At 42.5% G+C, this 15,015-nt stretch overlaps 1 protein-coding gene across 1 annotated transcript in view; it reads left to right on the plus strand.

The window, feature by feature from the left end:
• PPTC7 (protein phosphatase targeting COQ7) overlaps positions 1-15,015 on the plus strand; it is an 82,400-nt gene that overhangs the window by 42,956 nt on the left and 24,429 nt on the right. The window contains exons 3-4 of the mRNA XM_073626360.1: positions 4,425-4,623; positions 7,118-7,241. Of these exons, the coding sequence (XP_073482461.1) occupies positions 4,425-4,623; positions 7,118-7,241 (323 nt within the window). The remainder of the gene's footprint in view (positions 1-4,424; positions 4,624-7,117; positions 7,242-15,015) is intronic.

Raw genomic sequence — 15,015 nt, forward strand, 5'->3', positions numbered from 1 at the left:
CTCCTTTTGAGGGGACGCCCCCACTTCATCAGGTGGGGGAAGGCTGCTGCAGTTTGAGGACATTTTGGAAAACAACAATTCAGGACGAGTTGGTCACCTCAATTCTATCTTGTGGTTACAAGCTGGAGTTGCGGGGGGGGGGTTCCCCCTCAGAGGTTTCTAAGATCCTGTGTGCCCTCGGATCCTCCAAAAAGCTTATTGCTTCAGGCACTACATTATCTAGTGCATCATGGAGTGATTGTAGAGGTTCCTGGATTCGAAAGGGGCACAGGCTTTTACTCAAACCTGTTTATGGTTCAGAAACCAAACTGGGACACAAGGCCCATTTTGGACCTAAGGTCCCTGAACAGGTATCTCTTGATACAGTCCTTTTGGATGGAGTCCGTCCACTCCAGTAGTAACCTCACTCCAGAGGGGAGACTTTCTAGCCTCCATCGATAAAAAAGACGCGTATTTACATGTACCTATTTTTTTGCCTCATCGGATTTTCCAACGTTTTTGCAGTACTGTAGATGAACGTCATTGTCAATTTGTGGCTCTACCCTTCGGGCTTGCTACAGCTCCCCAGGTGTTCACAAAGTCCTAGCACCAGTACTGGGTCTTTTAAGGGCCCAAGGGATTCTGGGCCCAATTACAGCTGGTCACATGTAAAAAAGGAAGTGCCGGTAATCAGCGCTCCTCGCCTCACACTGACAGAGTGTGAGGAGAGCCAATCAGCGGCATTTTGGAAAACAACAATTCAGGACGAGTTGGTCACCTCAATTCTATCTTGTGGTTACAAGCTGGAGTTGCGGGGGGTTCCCCCTCAGGGGTTTCTAAGATCCTGCGTTCCCTCGGATCCTCCAAAAAGCTTATTGCTTCAGGCACTACATTATCTAGTGCATCATGAAGTGATTGTAGAGGTTCCTGGATTCAAAAGGGGCTCAGGCTTTTACTCAAACCTGTTTATGGTTCAGAAACCAAACTGGGACACAAGGCCCATTTTGGACCTAAGGTCCCTGAACAGGTATCTCTTGATACAGTCCTTTTGGATGGAGTCTGTCCGCTCCATCTCCTCACAAGGGACAACTAGGAATGTAATCGGGGCACTGATAATCAGTGCTCTGATTACAATATTGTAAAATAGTGTCACAAATCAGTGACCACCATTGGCCACCAATGCCAGCTATCAGTGCCCACAAATGCCACCAAGCAGTGCCCATTAGCAATACCAGTCAGTGCTGGCAATCAGTGCTGCCCATCACTGCTGTCAATCAATGCCCACCAGTGCCGCCTATCAGTGCGGCATATTAGTGCTTCCTCATCAGTGCCACCTAATCAGTGCCCATAAGTGCCACCTCATCGATGCCCACCAGTTCAGCCTATCTGCGCACATCAGTGAAGGCGAAAAATTACTTAATTACAAAATTTACCGACACAGTTTTTGTTTTTTCAAAATTTTTGGTCTTTTTTATTTTTTACAAAAAAACCCAGCAGTGATTAAATACCACCAAAAGAAAGCTCTAGTTGTGTGAAGAAAATGATAACTTTGAATGACAATTGAGCGGTCATGCTACACTGTATCCAAAGTGCGACAGCACTGAAAGCTGAAAAATGGCTTGGGCAGGAAGGGGGGTGTAAGTGCCTGGTAGGCAAGTGGTTAAACAAAATCCTCCTTTATTTTGAAATATTGCCAGATATGCTGCTATATCTGAGCTGGGTAATGACTAGCCTTTTAAAAGGTGCATACTGAAATGAATCTGCTGAACACTTGCAGGCCTTGTGATAGAGAACATTATACTCTCTATCTAAATGTGAAAGTCAGACAGGAGCAGCATGTTCTTCTGGAGGCCAATTTACTGCTTTCTAAGTATAGGCCTTTATATTAATAACTTGGAACACAGGATGGGAATGGGTTCAGAAAGTGCCCCCTGAATCTGGTCCACGTGCTAACATCTAGCAGAGAGCTCCTTACATGTACTCCTTGGAAGTCATGAACATGATGTAGATGGAAAAGTGAAACATTTCAATTGCAATGGTCATGTGTCGGGTTATTTTGGTTATTCATTACATTGCAATATACAGTATAATAGACCTTTTATTCTGAGTTTGTGTTCATGGTCTTGCAAGCTAATATGGTTAAAAGGGTCCTGATGTGAAATTTCAAACAATTTTAGCTGACGTATTAAAGATGTTTGAAAAGGCATTTGTAATGTATATTGTCAGCTGCAATTGTAAATTTTTTTTTTTTTTTGTTTTAAATTTTATTATTGCATTGGCTTCCTTTGAAAAAAGACTAGTGAAAGCATTGCAAATTGCTCTGAAATGCAAATGCAACTTTGCATTGTTCCATTGAAAGGAATTGATTTGAATTGAAAACAGGTGTAAATATGACAAGTTGTATTCCTAAAAACTAAGCACAGTCTGAAAGCAAAAAACTTTCTTTAGCCTGTCCTATTTAATTTAACGTTTCTTAATTATAATGTACTCCAAAAGAACTGTATACATTTTTATTTTTAGGTAAGTCACATCCACCTTCCTGAGCACATCCCTCTAACACTTTTCTAACACACAATAAGGATTAAATCTGTATTAAACCCAAAAGCAAGCATTTGTTATTTCACATCAATTCTTAGATGTGATGGTTGCGTTAGGTTTATAGTCTTTCTTCTATTTTGCTGTTACTGATTTATAAAGAACAGTTCGCTGTAACTTATTATAAAGTGTGCTCTGGAGTTTGGCTTCAGTTTATTAGTGCATGTAAATCTAATACATTCTTATATCTTATTTCTCCAGCCTTTATGTCTCACTTAGGCTACTTTCACACTGAGGCGCTTTACAGGCGCTATAGCTCTAAAAATAGTGCTTGTAAAGCGCCTCTCCAGTTAGAAAGCCCGAGGGCTTTCACACTGGAGCGGTGCGCTTGCGGGATATTAAAAAAAAAGAAAAAAAAAAAAAAAAAGTCCTGCAAGCAGCATCTTTGCAGCGCTTTAGGAGCAGTTTATACACCACTCCTAAAGAGCCCCTGCCCATTGACATCTACAGGCAGCACTGCCAAAGCGGCGCTTTGCGTGCTTTTTTAACCCTTTATTTGACCGCTAGCGGCCGAATAAATAGCACCAATGGAATTTCAATGGCACCACAATCGATTGTCGCCCACAAAATCGTGGGACACCTGGTCTCTGGAGTTTGGCTTTAGTTTTTTAGTGCCTGTAAAGCTAATACATTCAACACCCCCTGTTCTCATTTCTTCAGAGTTATGTCTCACGTAGGCTCCATTCACACCTTGGCGTTCTGGATCGCAGACAACCACAGCTACAGGCATCATTCAGATACAACCATTTAAAGCCCGCAATGTCATATGATGGTGTACGGTGGGCAAGTGTTTAATACTGCTTTATTCCTTGCGTTTTTACTAGAGATCTGTAACGGAAGAAGAAGAAAAGTATGCTATAAACCCAAGCCCTAAAGCATATTCTGTTTTGAGACCTGCTAACCTTTATGAAGTATATGCTGACTTATGTTCCACAAAAGAAGTTTGTTTTGGACCAGAGTAGTGCTGCACAACATGCTAGCTCTTTGCTTTTGCAAAAAACGGTTTCTGTGAAAAAAAATTTCACAGCATGGTGCTAGCGAGCACAATTCAGCTTGACCTTGTTCTTAGATCACACTTTGCATGTTTTTCTCTGGTTTGAACAGCCAAAATCTGTGTTGATGCAGTTTACTGCAGGTGAGGTCTTTACTCCTATAATATAATCGTATTGGCACGCAAAAGATTCTCTTTCAGATATGGTCTAATATGTTGACTACAGTAAATGTGCAAGGAAAGGTATGTGAATACACAAAGCAACGCCCAATATGCACTGGAAAGTGCAATAAACCATTAAGCCTAAAGTTGACAACCCATATCTTGCAAGGGCCCTCATACAGATTGATTTTCATAATTCGATTAGGTCCCCATATTACGTTTTCAATACATTTTAAAGTACAGTGATTGTATAGTCAGATTGTAACATGTATGGTAAGGTTAAGGCTCTGTTCACACCTAGGTGTTTTGTTTTCAGGCAGAAAGTCACACGATTTTGGCTGTGATTTTGTGCAGGTCAAAAAGTCACCAATGTAAAAAGCAGAAAACGCCTGTGATCTGCCAAAAAGGAATCTACTGTACTTTTTTGAGCTTCAGGCATTTTGCTTCAGATGACAAAGCGTTCAGATGTGAACAGGGGCTATTGAAATGAATGGGATTTGTCCTTGTGGACGTTTTTAGAGCTGAGGCTTACTGCAGAAAAATTGCTGAGGTTTGGCTATCTGGTTGCTGCACTACATTTATTTCTCTTTGTACTGTATTGATCACAATGTTGCACACGTGTACTGATTGCAGGCCTTGATAAGAAACAAATCAGTAGAAGTCTAATACGATTGCCGTTTCTGCCTCTCCATTTAAGGAAGCAGCACTGCTTGTCTAGTGATTCTCGATAGAACAAGTCATCGATTACACACAGCAAACTTGGGCGATTCTGGATTTCTAGTGGTACGAGCAGGAGAAGTTGTGCATCGGTCAGACGAACAGCAACATTACTTCAACACTCCATTCCAGTTGTCAATAGCACCGCCTGAAGCTGAGGGAGTAGTTCTTAGTGACAGGTTTGTATCCTGTATGTGCTATAGTTTCTCTAGCTTCTTTACATGGTGTGTTTTTTTTTTTTTTTACAGCACTTTGTAACATGCATCCAATTGTAATAACATATTCAAAGATAATGAACAGACCATAGTTGCCAATTTCCTGAAAAACGGAGTACAGCTTGCCCCCAAACCCTCACTTTTTTTATTCTCCTTTTTGTGTTGCGGTGCGAGGTAAACTTATTTTTGCAGCTTTGCCTTGATAGTGGCAGACTGCCTGAAGTTTACCAATTGTTTTTATATCTATAAACCCTGGATACAGCCAGTGTGATCAGGGACTTGTAGCTTAATTCACAGGCTGCCCCTTTTCTGCATAAAAATCAGTGTAAATTATGCATTTCTTTTATTCCGACGCATGAGCAAGGCTTCTATCTGACCTCTTGTTTCCTTAGCACAGAACACTGGGCATGTGATCAAAGTGGTCTCATGTTGCTTTCACATCAGTGTAAAAAGAAATTCCAGCAGCACATAGTGTCCTTGCAAAAGGAAAGCAGCTCCACACTTGGCAGCAAGCTCTCTTTTTAATGGGAGTGTACAGATACCAGGCTGCTCATAGGGTGAGTGGGAGAGCTCAATCACATGAGCAGACAGCATTGGCACACTGTGCACATTCAGCAGGAGCTTGACCATTGATCTGAACCTTGATTTGTAAGTGACAATGTTTTAATAAACAAAAATGTGGAATCTAGATATATAGATAGATATATAAAATTTATTATTTATTTTACACAGTGCATCTGGCAGGTATTCACAGTACTTCACTTTTTCCACATTATGTTACAGCCTTATTCCAAAATAGATTCAATTCATTATTTTCCTCAAAATTCTACAAACCATACCCCATAATGACAAAGTGAAAGCAGTTTGTTTGAAATCTTTGCAAGCTTATTAAAAATAAAAAAACAAAACAACATGTACATAAGTATTCACGGCCTTTGCCATGACACTCAAAATTGAGCTCAGGTGCATCCTGTTTCCACTGATCATCCTTGAGATGTTTCTACAACTTGATTGGAACCCACCAGTGGTAAATTCAGTTGATTGGACATGATGTGGAAAGGCACACACCTGTCTATATAAGGCCCCACAGTTAACGGTGCACGTCAGAGCACAAACCAAGCAATGAAGTTGAAGAAATTGTCTGTAGACCTCGGAGACAGGATTGTATCGAGGCACAGATCTGGGGAAAGGGTACAGAAAAGTTTCTGCAGCATTGAAGGCCTCAATGAGCACAGTGGCCTCCATCATCCATAAATGGAAGAAGTTTGGAACCACCAGGACTCTTCCTACAGCGGTCCGCTCAGTCAAACTGAGCTATCGGTGGAGAAGGGTCTTAATCAGGGAGGTAACCAAGAACCCAATGGTCACTCTGACAGAGCTCCAGTGTTTCTCTGTGGAGAGAGGAGAACCTTCCAGAAAAAAAATTATCTCTGCAGAACTCCACCAATCAGGCCTGTATGACCGAGTGGCCAGACAGAAGCCACTCCTCAGTAAAAGGCACATTGCAGCCTGCCTGGAGTCTGCCAAAAAGCACCCAAAGGACTCTCAGACCATGGGAAATGAAATTCTCCTGGTCTGATGAAACGAAGATTGAATTCTTTGGCCTGAATGGCAGGTGTTGTTTCTTGGAGGAAACCAGGCACCGCTCATCACCTGGCCAATACCATCTCTATAGTAAAGCATGGTGGTGGCAGCATCATTCTGTGGGATGTTTTTAAGCAGCAGGAACTGGGAGACTAGTTGGATCGAGGGGAAGATGAATGCAGCATTGTACAGAGACCTCCTTGATGAAAACCTGCTCCAGGGCACTCTGAACCTCAGACTAGGGCAAAGCTTCAGCTTTCAACAGAACAATCACCCAAAGCACACAGCCAAGATAACAAAGGAGAGGCTATGGGACAACTCTGTGAATGTCCTTGAGTGGCCCAGCCAGAGCCCAGACTTGAACCCGATTTAAACCTCTCTGGAGCGATCTGAAAATGGCTGTGCACCGACGCTCCCCATCCAACCTGATGGAGCTTGAGAGGTCCTGCAAAGAAACTGCCCAAAAATAGGTGTGCCAAGCTTGTAGCATCCTACTTAAAAAGAATTGAGGCTGTAATTGGTGCCAAAGGTGCTTCGACAAAGTAATTGAGCAAAAGCTATGAATACTTATGTACATGTGTGTTTGTTTGTTTGAAATCTTTGCAAATGTATTAAAAACAAACTTCTTTCAGATTGTCATTATGAGGTATTGTTTGTAGAATTTTGAGGAAAATAAAACATTTAATCCATTTTGGAATAAGGCAGTAACATAACAAAATATGAAAAAGGTGAAGCGCTGTGAATACTTTCCAGATGCACTGTATACAAGACTATAAACTTACAAAATTAATAGGAATTAGAGGTACTAATACAAAAACTATGATTTACTAAAGTGTCTTTTTATTTATGTATTTTTCTTTTATTCTCTTAATAGCCCTGATGCTGCAGACAGTAGTTCATTTGATGTCCAGCTTGGTGACATCATTCTTACAGCCACTGATGGACTTTTTGATAACATGCCTGACTACATGATTCTTCAGGAGTTAAAAAAGTTAAAGGTATGCCAAACCAATAAAATGTAATCCTATCTACTTTTTTTTTTTTTTTTTTTGTGTTCCAGTGGCATTTTTTCCACTGCAATTTGTATTATGCTTCTTTATTTGCATAAGAAAACTGGACAGAAAACAGTTACCTTCTGTAACACAGCATGTTGATTCAGAAACCTAGGCAGCTGAAGCTATAGCAAATCTTGACCTGGCCTAAAAAATTATTCATCCTGAGCCTCGCCACTAGTTCTTTAAAGTGAACCTGTCACAAGCCTAATGCAGCAGCTGATGCCAAAAGTGCTGCATTTGCTGAAAATTGCATAGCTCTTGTACTATTTATTCACTCATTTATTTCATAAACCGGAAAGCTTTCATTAACCTAAAAAACTGTCTGTAGGAAGCTGCAATTCTCTGACTTATAAGTTACATATTTTATTCCAAGACAGTTGCCTTGCTCTGAACTGGTGTTGCACGACCCTTAGGCCAAGTTCACACAAGCCCACAATGTGCACGTGACGTGACCAGTTTGGTTATTTTCCAAAAAGTTCAATATTAGTCTTGTCAGACCAGAGCACCTTCCGCCATACATTTTGGGAGTCTCCCACATGCCATTTTGTTTTTTTGCTGAAAGTAATTGCTTTCTTCTGGCCACTCTGCCATAAAGCCCAACTCTATGGAGCGTGCGGGTTATTGTCCTATGTACAGATACTCCAGTCTCTGCTGTGGAACTCTGCAGCTCCTTGAGGGTTACCTTAGGTCTCTGTGCTGCCTCTCTGATTAATGCCCTCCTTGCCCGGTCCCTGAGTTTTGGTGTATGGCCGTCTCTTGGCAGGTTTGCTGTTGTGCCATATTCTTTGCATTTGGTTATGATCGATTTGATGGTGCTCCTAGGGATCATCAAAGATTTGGATATTTTTTTTTTTTTTTATAACCTAACCCTGACTTGCACTTCTTAACAACATTGTCCCTGTTTTGGAGAGTTCCTTGGTCTTCATGGCAGTGTTTGGTTAGTGGTGCCTCTTGCTTAGGTATTGCAGCCTCTGGGGCCTTTCTAAAAGGTGTGTGTGTGTGTATGTGTATATGTAATGACAGATCATGTGACACTTAGATTGCACACAAGTGGACATCATTTCACTAATTATATGACTTCTGAAGGTAATCGGTTGCACCAGAGCTTTTTATGGGCTTCATAACAAAGGGGGTGAATACATACGCACGTGCCAATTATCCGTTTATTTCTGAAAAATAGTTTTATGTATATAATTTTTCTAATTTTACTTCACCAACTTAGACTATTGTGTTCCGATCCATCCATTACATAAAGGCTGTAATGTAACAAAATAGGTAAAAAGCCAAGGGAGGTAAATACTTTTGCAAGGCACTGTATATTGTTTAAAGTTCTAAAAAAGGAGACTAAAGAGGATTTAGAAATGACATGTAAAAAACAAAAGGCCCTCTGCCAGCCTAAGATGGTGCATTGAGACCAGCTGAGTCAAGTTGTTTTTAGATAATGAAAATAAGGTCCATAAGGATGCCTTAGGTTTGATCAAGGATAGATCAAATTTTCTTTGCATAAATTGTTGTGTTTGAACCACGCTTTTATTTTCAGCAGAGTCTTCTAATTAATTCTGGGTCTGGGGGAGAAAACTAGATTTCTTTATAGTACATCATGGAACACAGAGCCTTAAGTAATTACTTAATGGGATATGGGCCACCTTCAGGTGTTGACACTGGTATACCCAATACAGGAAGTTGACTCCCCTATAAAACCCCTCCTCCTTCCAGGAGTACCTCAGTTTTTTCACCAGTGTCCAAGGTTTTGGTCACGAGTGAAGATGTGCTCTGAGGAGCTCCAGGAGGGATCCATGCTGAATTTAAAAAAACCTCCACAACCGGATCCATCCATGCCACTTCGGCCACAGGATGGTACCTGGGCCTCGCATAGAAGAACAAGGTTTTGCTTGTAACGTTTCTCTTGAGGGCTGGACCTTAGGAATCAGGACTCTTTTTGGTCTTGCTACATTACCTAACGTTGTCCTGAAGGGTGCTATACAGGTCCAAAGGAGTGGAACCCCTATTAAAAGGGACCTGGTCTTTGAAAGTTTAACTACGCTGCCCGCCGTGATGGGTGAAATTTGGATCTGTCTGTTTTCAGCAATATCCTGCAGCGAAGAAAAGGTAAGAGAAAAGCATAGGAACTGCAAAGTCCACCTATGACTTTTCTTTCAATATGTAATATTGTAATGCCTTAAACTCCTCCTAGAGGGAGTAAGAATGTGTATATACCCTGTAATCTGTGCTAAAGTACAGTGTGTGTCCCAGCAGCTGGAGGGGGTTCTCTTCTCAGGGGAAACTGAGTGGCTGGGGGTTACATGTACTATGGTACAATACATTTGTAACAGTTTTGTAAATGCTATAAAACAGTGTGCAAGCACTAAAGGCTGACAAACTGCTGGTACACCCCCCCCCCCCCCCCCCTCGAGGGGTGTGGGGTAGCTTCTTGGCTAAAAAAGCATTTACTTGCCATAGAAGGGGTAACAATTGGTAGTGAGCGCTCTTCTCAAGGAGACACGCTGCATGGCGGCTGTAGCCTCCTCTGGTCTGTGTCTCATACCTGTAGCCATCCGCGCACGTGCACGAGGCTGACGGTTTTCATTGAGGGAAGGTCGGAAGGGGCGTGGCTTAAGCGGTCGGCACCATGTGCGGACTCGGCGTCCTTGGAAAGCACACAGCGCTCAGATAATCAGGTTTACACCTGAGGGGCTTAAAAGCTGATGCTCTGAGAACAAAAAGTGTCTACCAGAGCAGCTGAAGCAAGCTGCCACAGGAGCGCTGGAGCACGTGAGGGGTTTACACAGGCTTTTTCAGTACAGGAAAAGACATTACTGTTTAGCATTAGATTAATCTTAATCTATGCTGCCATTGTTTTTCTTACTATTGCTCAAGCAAATAGAACAGTTCTTAGAGTGCCTCTGCTTTTGTGCTTTGCACTATGGCTTCCAAGGTTACTACTAAGGCACCAAAAGTTCCATCCCCAGGCGCTGGGAACTCCAGCCATGCCTCCACACTGTCATTCTCTCCGAGGATACCAGATATGGCAAGTCTTTGGAACAGATTGGTGGTGCAACTGCTTCTCACACTTCAGCCCCTGTATACATGACTAAAGATGCATTTTCCTCTGCCCTACAGGGCTTAGAAGGAAGATTAGTGGCTTTAATCCCATCCTCCATCCAAGAGGATAGCAAGCGTACTAGATCCCCCTCTCCCACTCCAAGGGAACAGTGGGGACAGGATGAGGTATTACCCTCAGACGATTGAGAGGAAAAGCAAGCCGATTATTCCGGAAATGGTTTGCTCCACTTTCATGCTACCCCTAACAGCGTTAGCTGAAAGTCCGGTTTCCTCCTCGGGTTCTTTGAAACCTTTACAACCTTTGCATGCGTTTCCGGTCCATGCATTGCTAGAAAAGCTTATTTATACTGAATGGGATCATCCGGATAAGCATTTTTTCCCCCTCCAAAGAGATTCGCAGTTCTCTATCCCATGGAGGAAAAATTCACCAAAAAATGAAAGGTACCAGCAGTTGACGCTGCGATTTCCAGTGTGAATAAAAGTCTAACTTGTCCAGTAGACAATGCACAAATGCTTAAGAATCCTCTTTTTCCTTAGCAGGGACCGTTACTCAGCCTGCAGTTGCAGTAATAGGCATCTGTCAGTCCTTAAAGGACCGGTTCACAGAGGCCCTTAAAGAGCTCCCTGCACAACAGGCCCGTGAGTTGGCAGAGTTACCAAAAGCATTATGTTTTGCCATAGATGCTATGAAGGATTCTAATTACCAAGCGTCTCGCCTTGCGCTTGTGCTAGTACACATGCGTAGGAACCTTTGGTTAAAAGATTGGTCTGCCGAAGGACCTGGCAAAAAGCTTCTGACTAGTTTCCTGTTTCATGGGGAGCGATTATTTAGCGATGATTTGGATAAATACATCCAGGCGATTTCTAGTGGAAAGAGTACTCTTGCCAGTCAAAAGAAAGTATAAACGTCCTTCATTTAAATTGACTTTTTCTCCTGCGCCAGGGTCATCCGCCTCCTAGGCAATGGCGACGGCCTCCGCAGTCAGACTCTAGAGGAAAACCTCAGGGTCAGACCCAGGCACAAAAGAAGACCTGGGGCCGCAAATCTGCAAAGCAGAATACTAAAGCCTCATCATGAAGAGGCGTTCCCCCTCACCAGAGTGGGGGAAAGACTTCTGAAATACTTAGAAATCTGGCAAAGGGAAATTCAGGACAGATGGGTAATCTCTACGGTGTCTCTAGGATACAAACTAGAATTTCGGAAGTTCGCATCGTCTCGTTTCCTGAAATCAAGCGTTCCCAGAGACCCAGGGAAAAGGCAATCCCTGTTTCAAGCATTAGACCGATTTATTGGCTCAGAGGGTAATCATACAGATTCCCACAGAAGAGCACGGTTTGGGGTTTTATTCAAACCGGTTTACGGTACCAAAACCAAATGGGGTTGTCAGACCCATTCTAGATCTAAAGAATCTAAATCTGTTCCTGAAGACCCGCTCCTTTTGCATGGAGTCAATCAAGTCAGTAGTTTCCATCCTACAAGGAAGAGAACTTATGGCATACATCGACAACAGAGATGCATATCTGCATGTCCCCATATTTCCTGCTCACCAGAGATTTCTGCGATTCAAAGTAGAACAACACTTTCAGTTTGTAGCCTTGCCCTTCGGGCTAGCTACAGCTCCCCGGGTGTTGACAAAAGTACTGGCCCCACCTCTAGCCAGGCTAAGGTCACAGGGCATACCAGTCTTGGCATACTTAGGCCATCTATTGTTAATAGACCAGTCAGTGGCTCGCTTGGAGCAAAGTGTACGCATTACAACCAGTTACCTGGAAAGTTTGGGTTGGATCCTCAACCTAGAGAAGTCTTCCTTTAAAACCGCTAAGAAAGCTGGAGTATTTGGGCCTGATCATAGACACAGCCCAGAAAAGGGTGTTTTTGCCTCCGGCAAAGATCAGCTCCATACAAGAGCTGGTACGGATGGTCAGGTCAAAAAGAGATCCCTCAATTCGCCTTAGCATGAGGTTGTTGGGAAAGATGGTAGCTTCATTCAAAGCAGTTCCCTATGCACAGTTCCATTCGAGACTGTTGCAAAACAGTATCCTGTCTGCTTGGTACAAAACGACCCAAGCTTTGGACTTGCCAATGCGGCTGTCCCCAAGAGTGTCCCAAAGCCGCAGTTGGTTACTAACCCAGAATCTGCTGAAAGGAAAATCCTTCAGACCAATTATCTGGAAAGTAGTGATGACAGATGCCAGCCTCTCAGGCTGGGGAGAAGTACCAGAGAAAACAACTGTCCATGGACAGTGGTCAAGATCCGAAAGAACCCTGCCTATCAACATCCTAGAGTTTCGGGCAGTGTGTCTGGCTTTGAAAACCTGGACCTCCAGGTTAAAGAATTGTGCTGTTGGATCCAATCCGCAATGCCACGGCTGTGGCCTATATCAATCACCAAGGGGGCACCAAGAGTCTCTCAGCTCAGAAAGAGGTGAACCACATTCTAACTTGGGCAGAAAAGAATGTCCCATGCCTATCGGCAGTTTTTATCCCGGGAGTAGAGAATTGGCAGGTGGACTATTTAAGTCACCAGAAGTTATTTACAGGGGAATGGTCTCTTCATCCCAATGTCTTTCGGGCTGTTTACCAAAAATGGGGGACTCCGGACGTAGATCTTCTAGATTCAACATGAAGTCAGCTTTGTGTCAAGGACAAGGGATCCATTCGCATGCGGAACAGATGCGTTGGTGATCCCGTTGAATCAATTCTTACTGATCTATGCATTTCCCCCTATTCAGTTACTGCCTCGACTACTCTGCAGGATCAAACTGGAAAGAAAACCGGTAATTCTGGTAGCACCAGCATGGCCCAGAAGGTCATGGTACACAGAAATGTAAGGCCAGACCTGCTCTCACAGGGGCGCGATATTCCATCCTACTTTACGAACACTAAATTTAACGGCCTGGCTATTAAAACCCACATTCTGAAGAAACGTGGGCCTTTTCGGGTCAGTTATCTCAACTTTGATTAATGCAAGGAAGCCAGCTTCCAGAACTATATTATAGAGTTTGGAAGGCTTATGTTTCCTGGTGTGAATCCAAGGAGATATATCGTAGGCAGAATTCTTGCCTTTCCCACAATTGGGCGTAGAGATGAAGTTGGCCCTGAGTACAATTAAGGACCAAGTCTCAGCCTTATCGATTTTTTTATTTCAAATACCGCTTGCTACACATTCTTTAGTCCGGGGTTTTTATGCAAAGGGTGATACGGATTAATCCTCCAGTTCGGACACACCCTTAAGCCCTTGGGACTTGAATTTAGTTTTGTCAGTGTTACAAAAACAGCCTTTTAAACTGACACAGCATATTTCCTTAGTCCATATGACAAGGAAGCTCGTATTTTTGGTTGCTATATCCTCAGCAAGGAGGGTTTCGGAATTGGCTGCCTTTCTTGTAAAGAGCCATATTCGATTATTCATGAGAACAGAGTGGTGTTACGCCCTCATCCAGGCTTTTTGCCATAAGTTGGTTTCAGGTTTTCACCTGAACCAAGATATTGTCCTGCCATCGTTTTTTCCAGAACCATGTTCCACAGAAGAAAGGTCACTACATTGAGCTGCACGATTCTAGCTAAAATGAGAATCGCAATTTTTTTGCTTAGATCACGATTCTCTCACGGCGTAACATCTTTCACATTAAACAAAATAATTGGGCTAACTTTACTGTTTCGTGTTTTATTTTTATTTTTTTTTTAATTCATTGAAGTATATTTTTCCCAAAAAATTGCGTTTGAAATACCACTGTGCAAATACAGTGTGACATAAAATAATGCAACAATCGCCATTTTATTCCCTAGGACCTCTGCTAATATATATATATATATATATATATATATATATATATATATATATATATATATATATATATATATATATAAAATGTTTGGGGGTTCCAAGTAATTTTCTAGCAAAAAAAAATCTGATTTTAACTGTAAGAAAGAAGTGTCAGAAAAAGGTTTAGACTTTAAGTGGTTAAACTTCCTTCATATTCGCACAGAAGTTTTATCCCTTTGATCTAAGATGGAAGAGTTACAATGTTGTTAACTTGGCAGACTGCCAGAGGGAGCAGAGAACTTTCTATACTTGTTACATGAAAGAATTGGGGAAAAACTGCAATACAGATGGTCAGAGGGGGTGAATCAAGATCGCAATCTTTTAACTATTAATTGTGCAGCTCTACTACATCGTCTTGATGTGGTGAGAGCAGTGAAAATCTATTTAAAGGCAACTGCTCAGATTCGTAAGACTGATGTCTTATTCTGCCAGAAGGTCCTAAGAAAGGACAGGCAGTGTCGAAATCCACTGTTGCTAAGTGGATTTGGCAAGTTATTATTCAAACTTATAATTTACAAGGTAAGATTCTCCCTTTTCAAGTCAAGGTGCACTCTATCAGAGCGGTTAGTGCTTCTTGGGCAGTGTGTCACCAGACCTCCATGGCTCGGTTCTACAAGGCTGCAACTTGGTCTTCAGTCCATACATTCACAAAATTTTATCAACTGGATGTAAGGAGCAATGAGGATATCGCCTTCGGGCGCAGTGTGCTGCAGGCAGCAGTAGTAGTCCTCTGGTCTGGGGGTGCCCTACGGGTTGTGTCTCCCTCCCCTCAAGTAGCATTGCTATGGGACGTCCCATTAAGTAATTACTTAAGGCTGTGTCCCATG

Source organism: Aquarana catesbeiana, linkage group LG01, assembly GCF_042186555.1.
Source record: "Aquarana catesbeiana isolate 2022-GZ linkage group LG01, ASM4218655v1, whole genome shotgun sequence".
Taxonomy (NCBI): domain Eukaryota; kingdom Metazoa; phylum Chordata; class Amphibia; order Anura; family Ranidae; genus Aquarana; species Aquarana catesbeiana.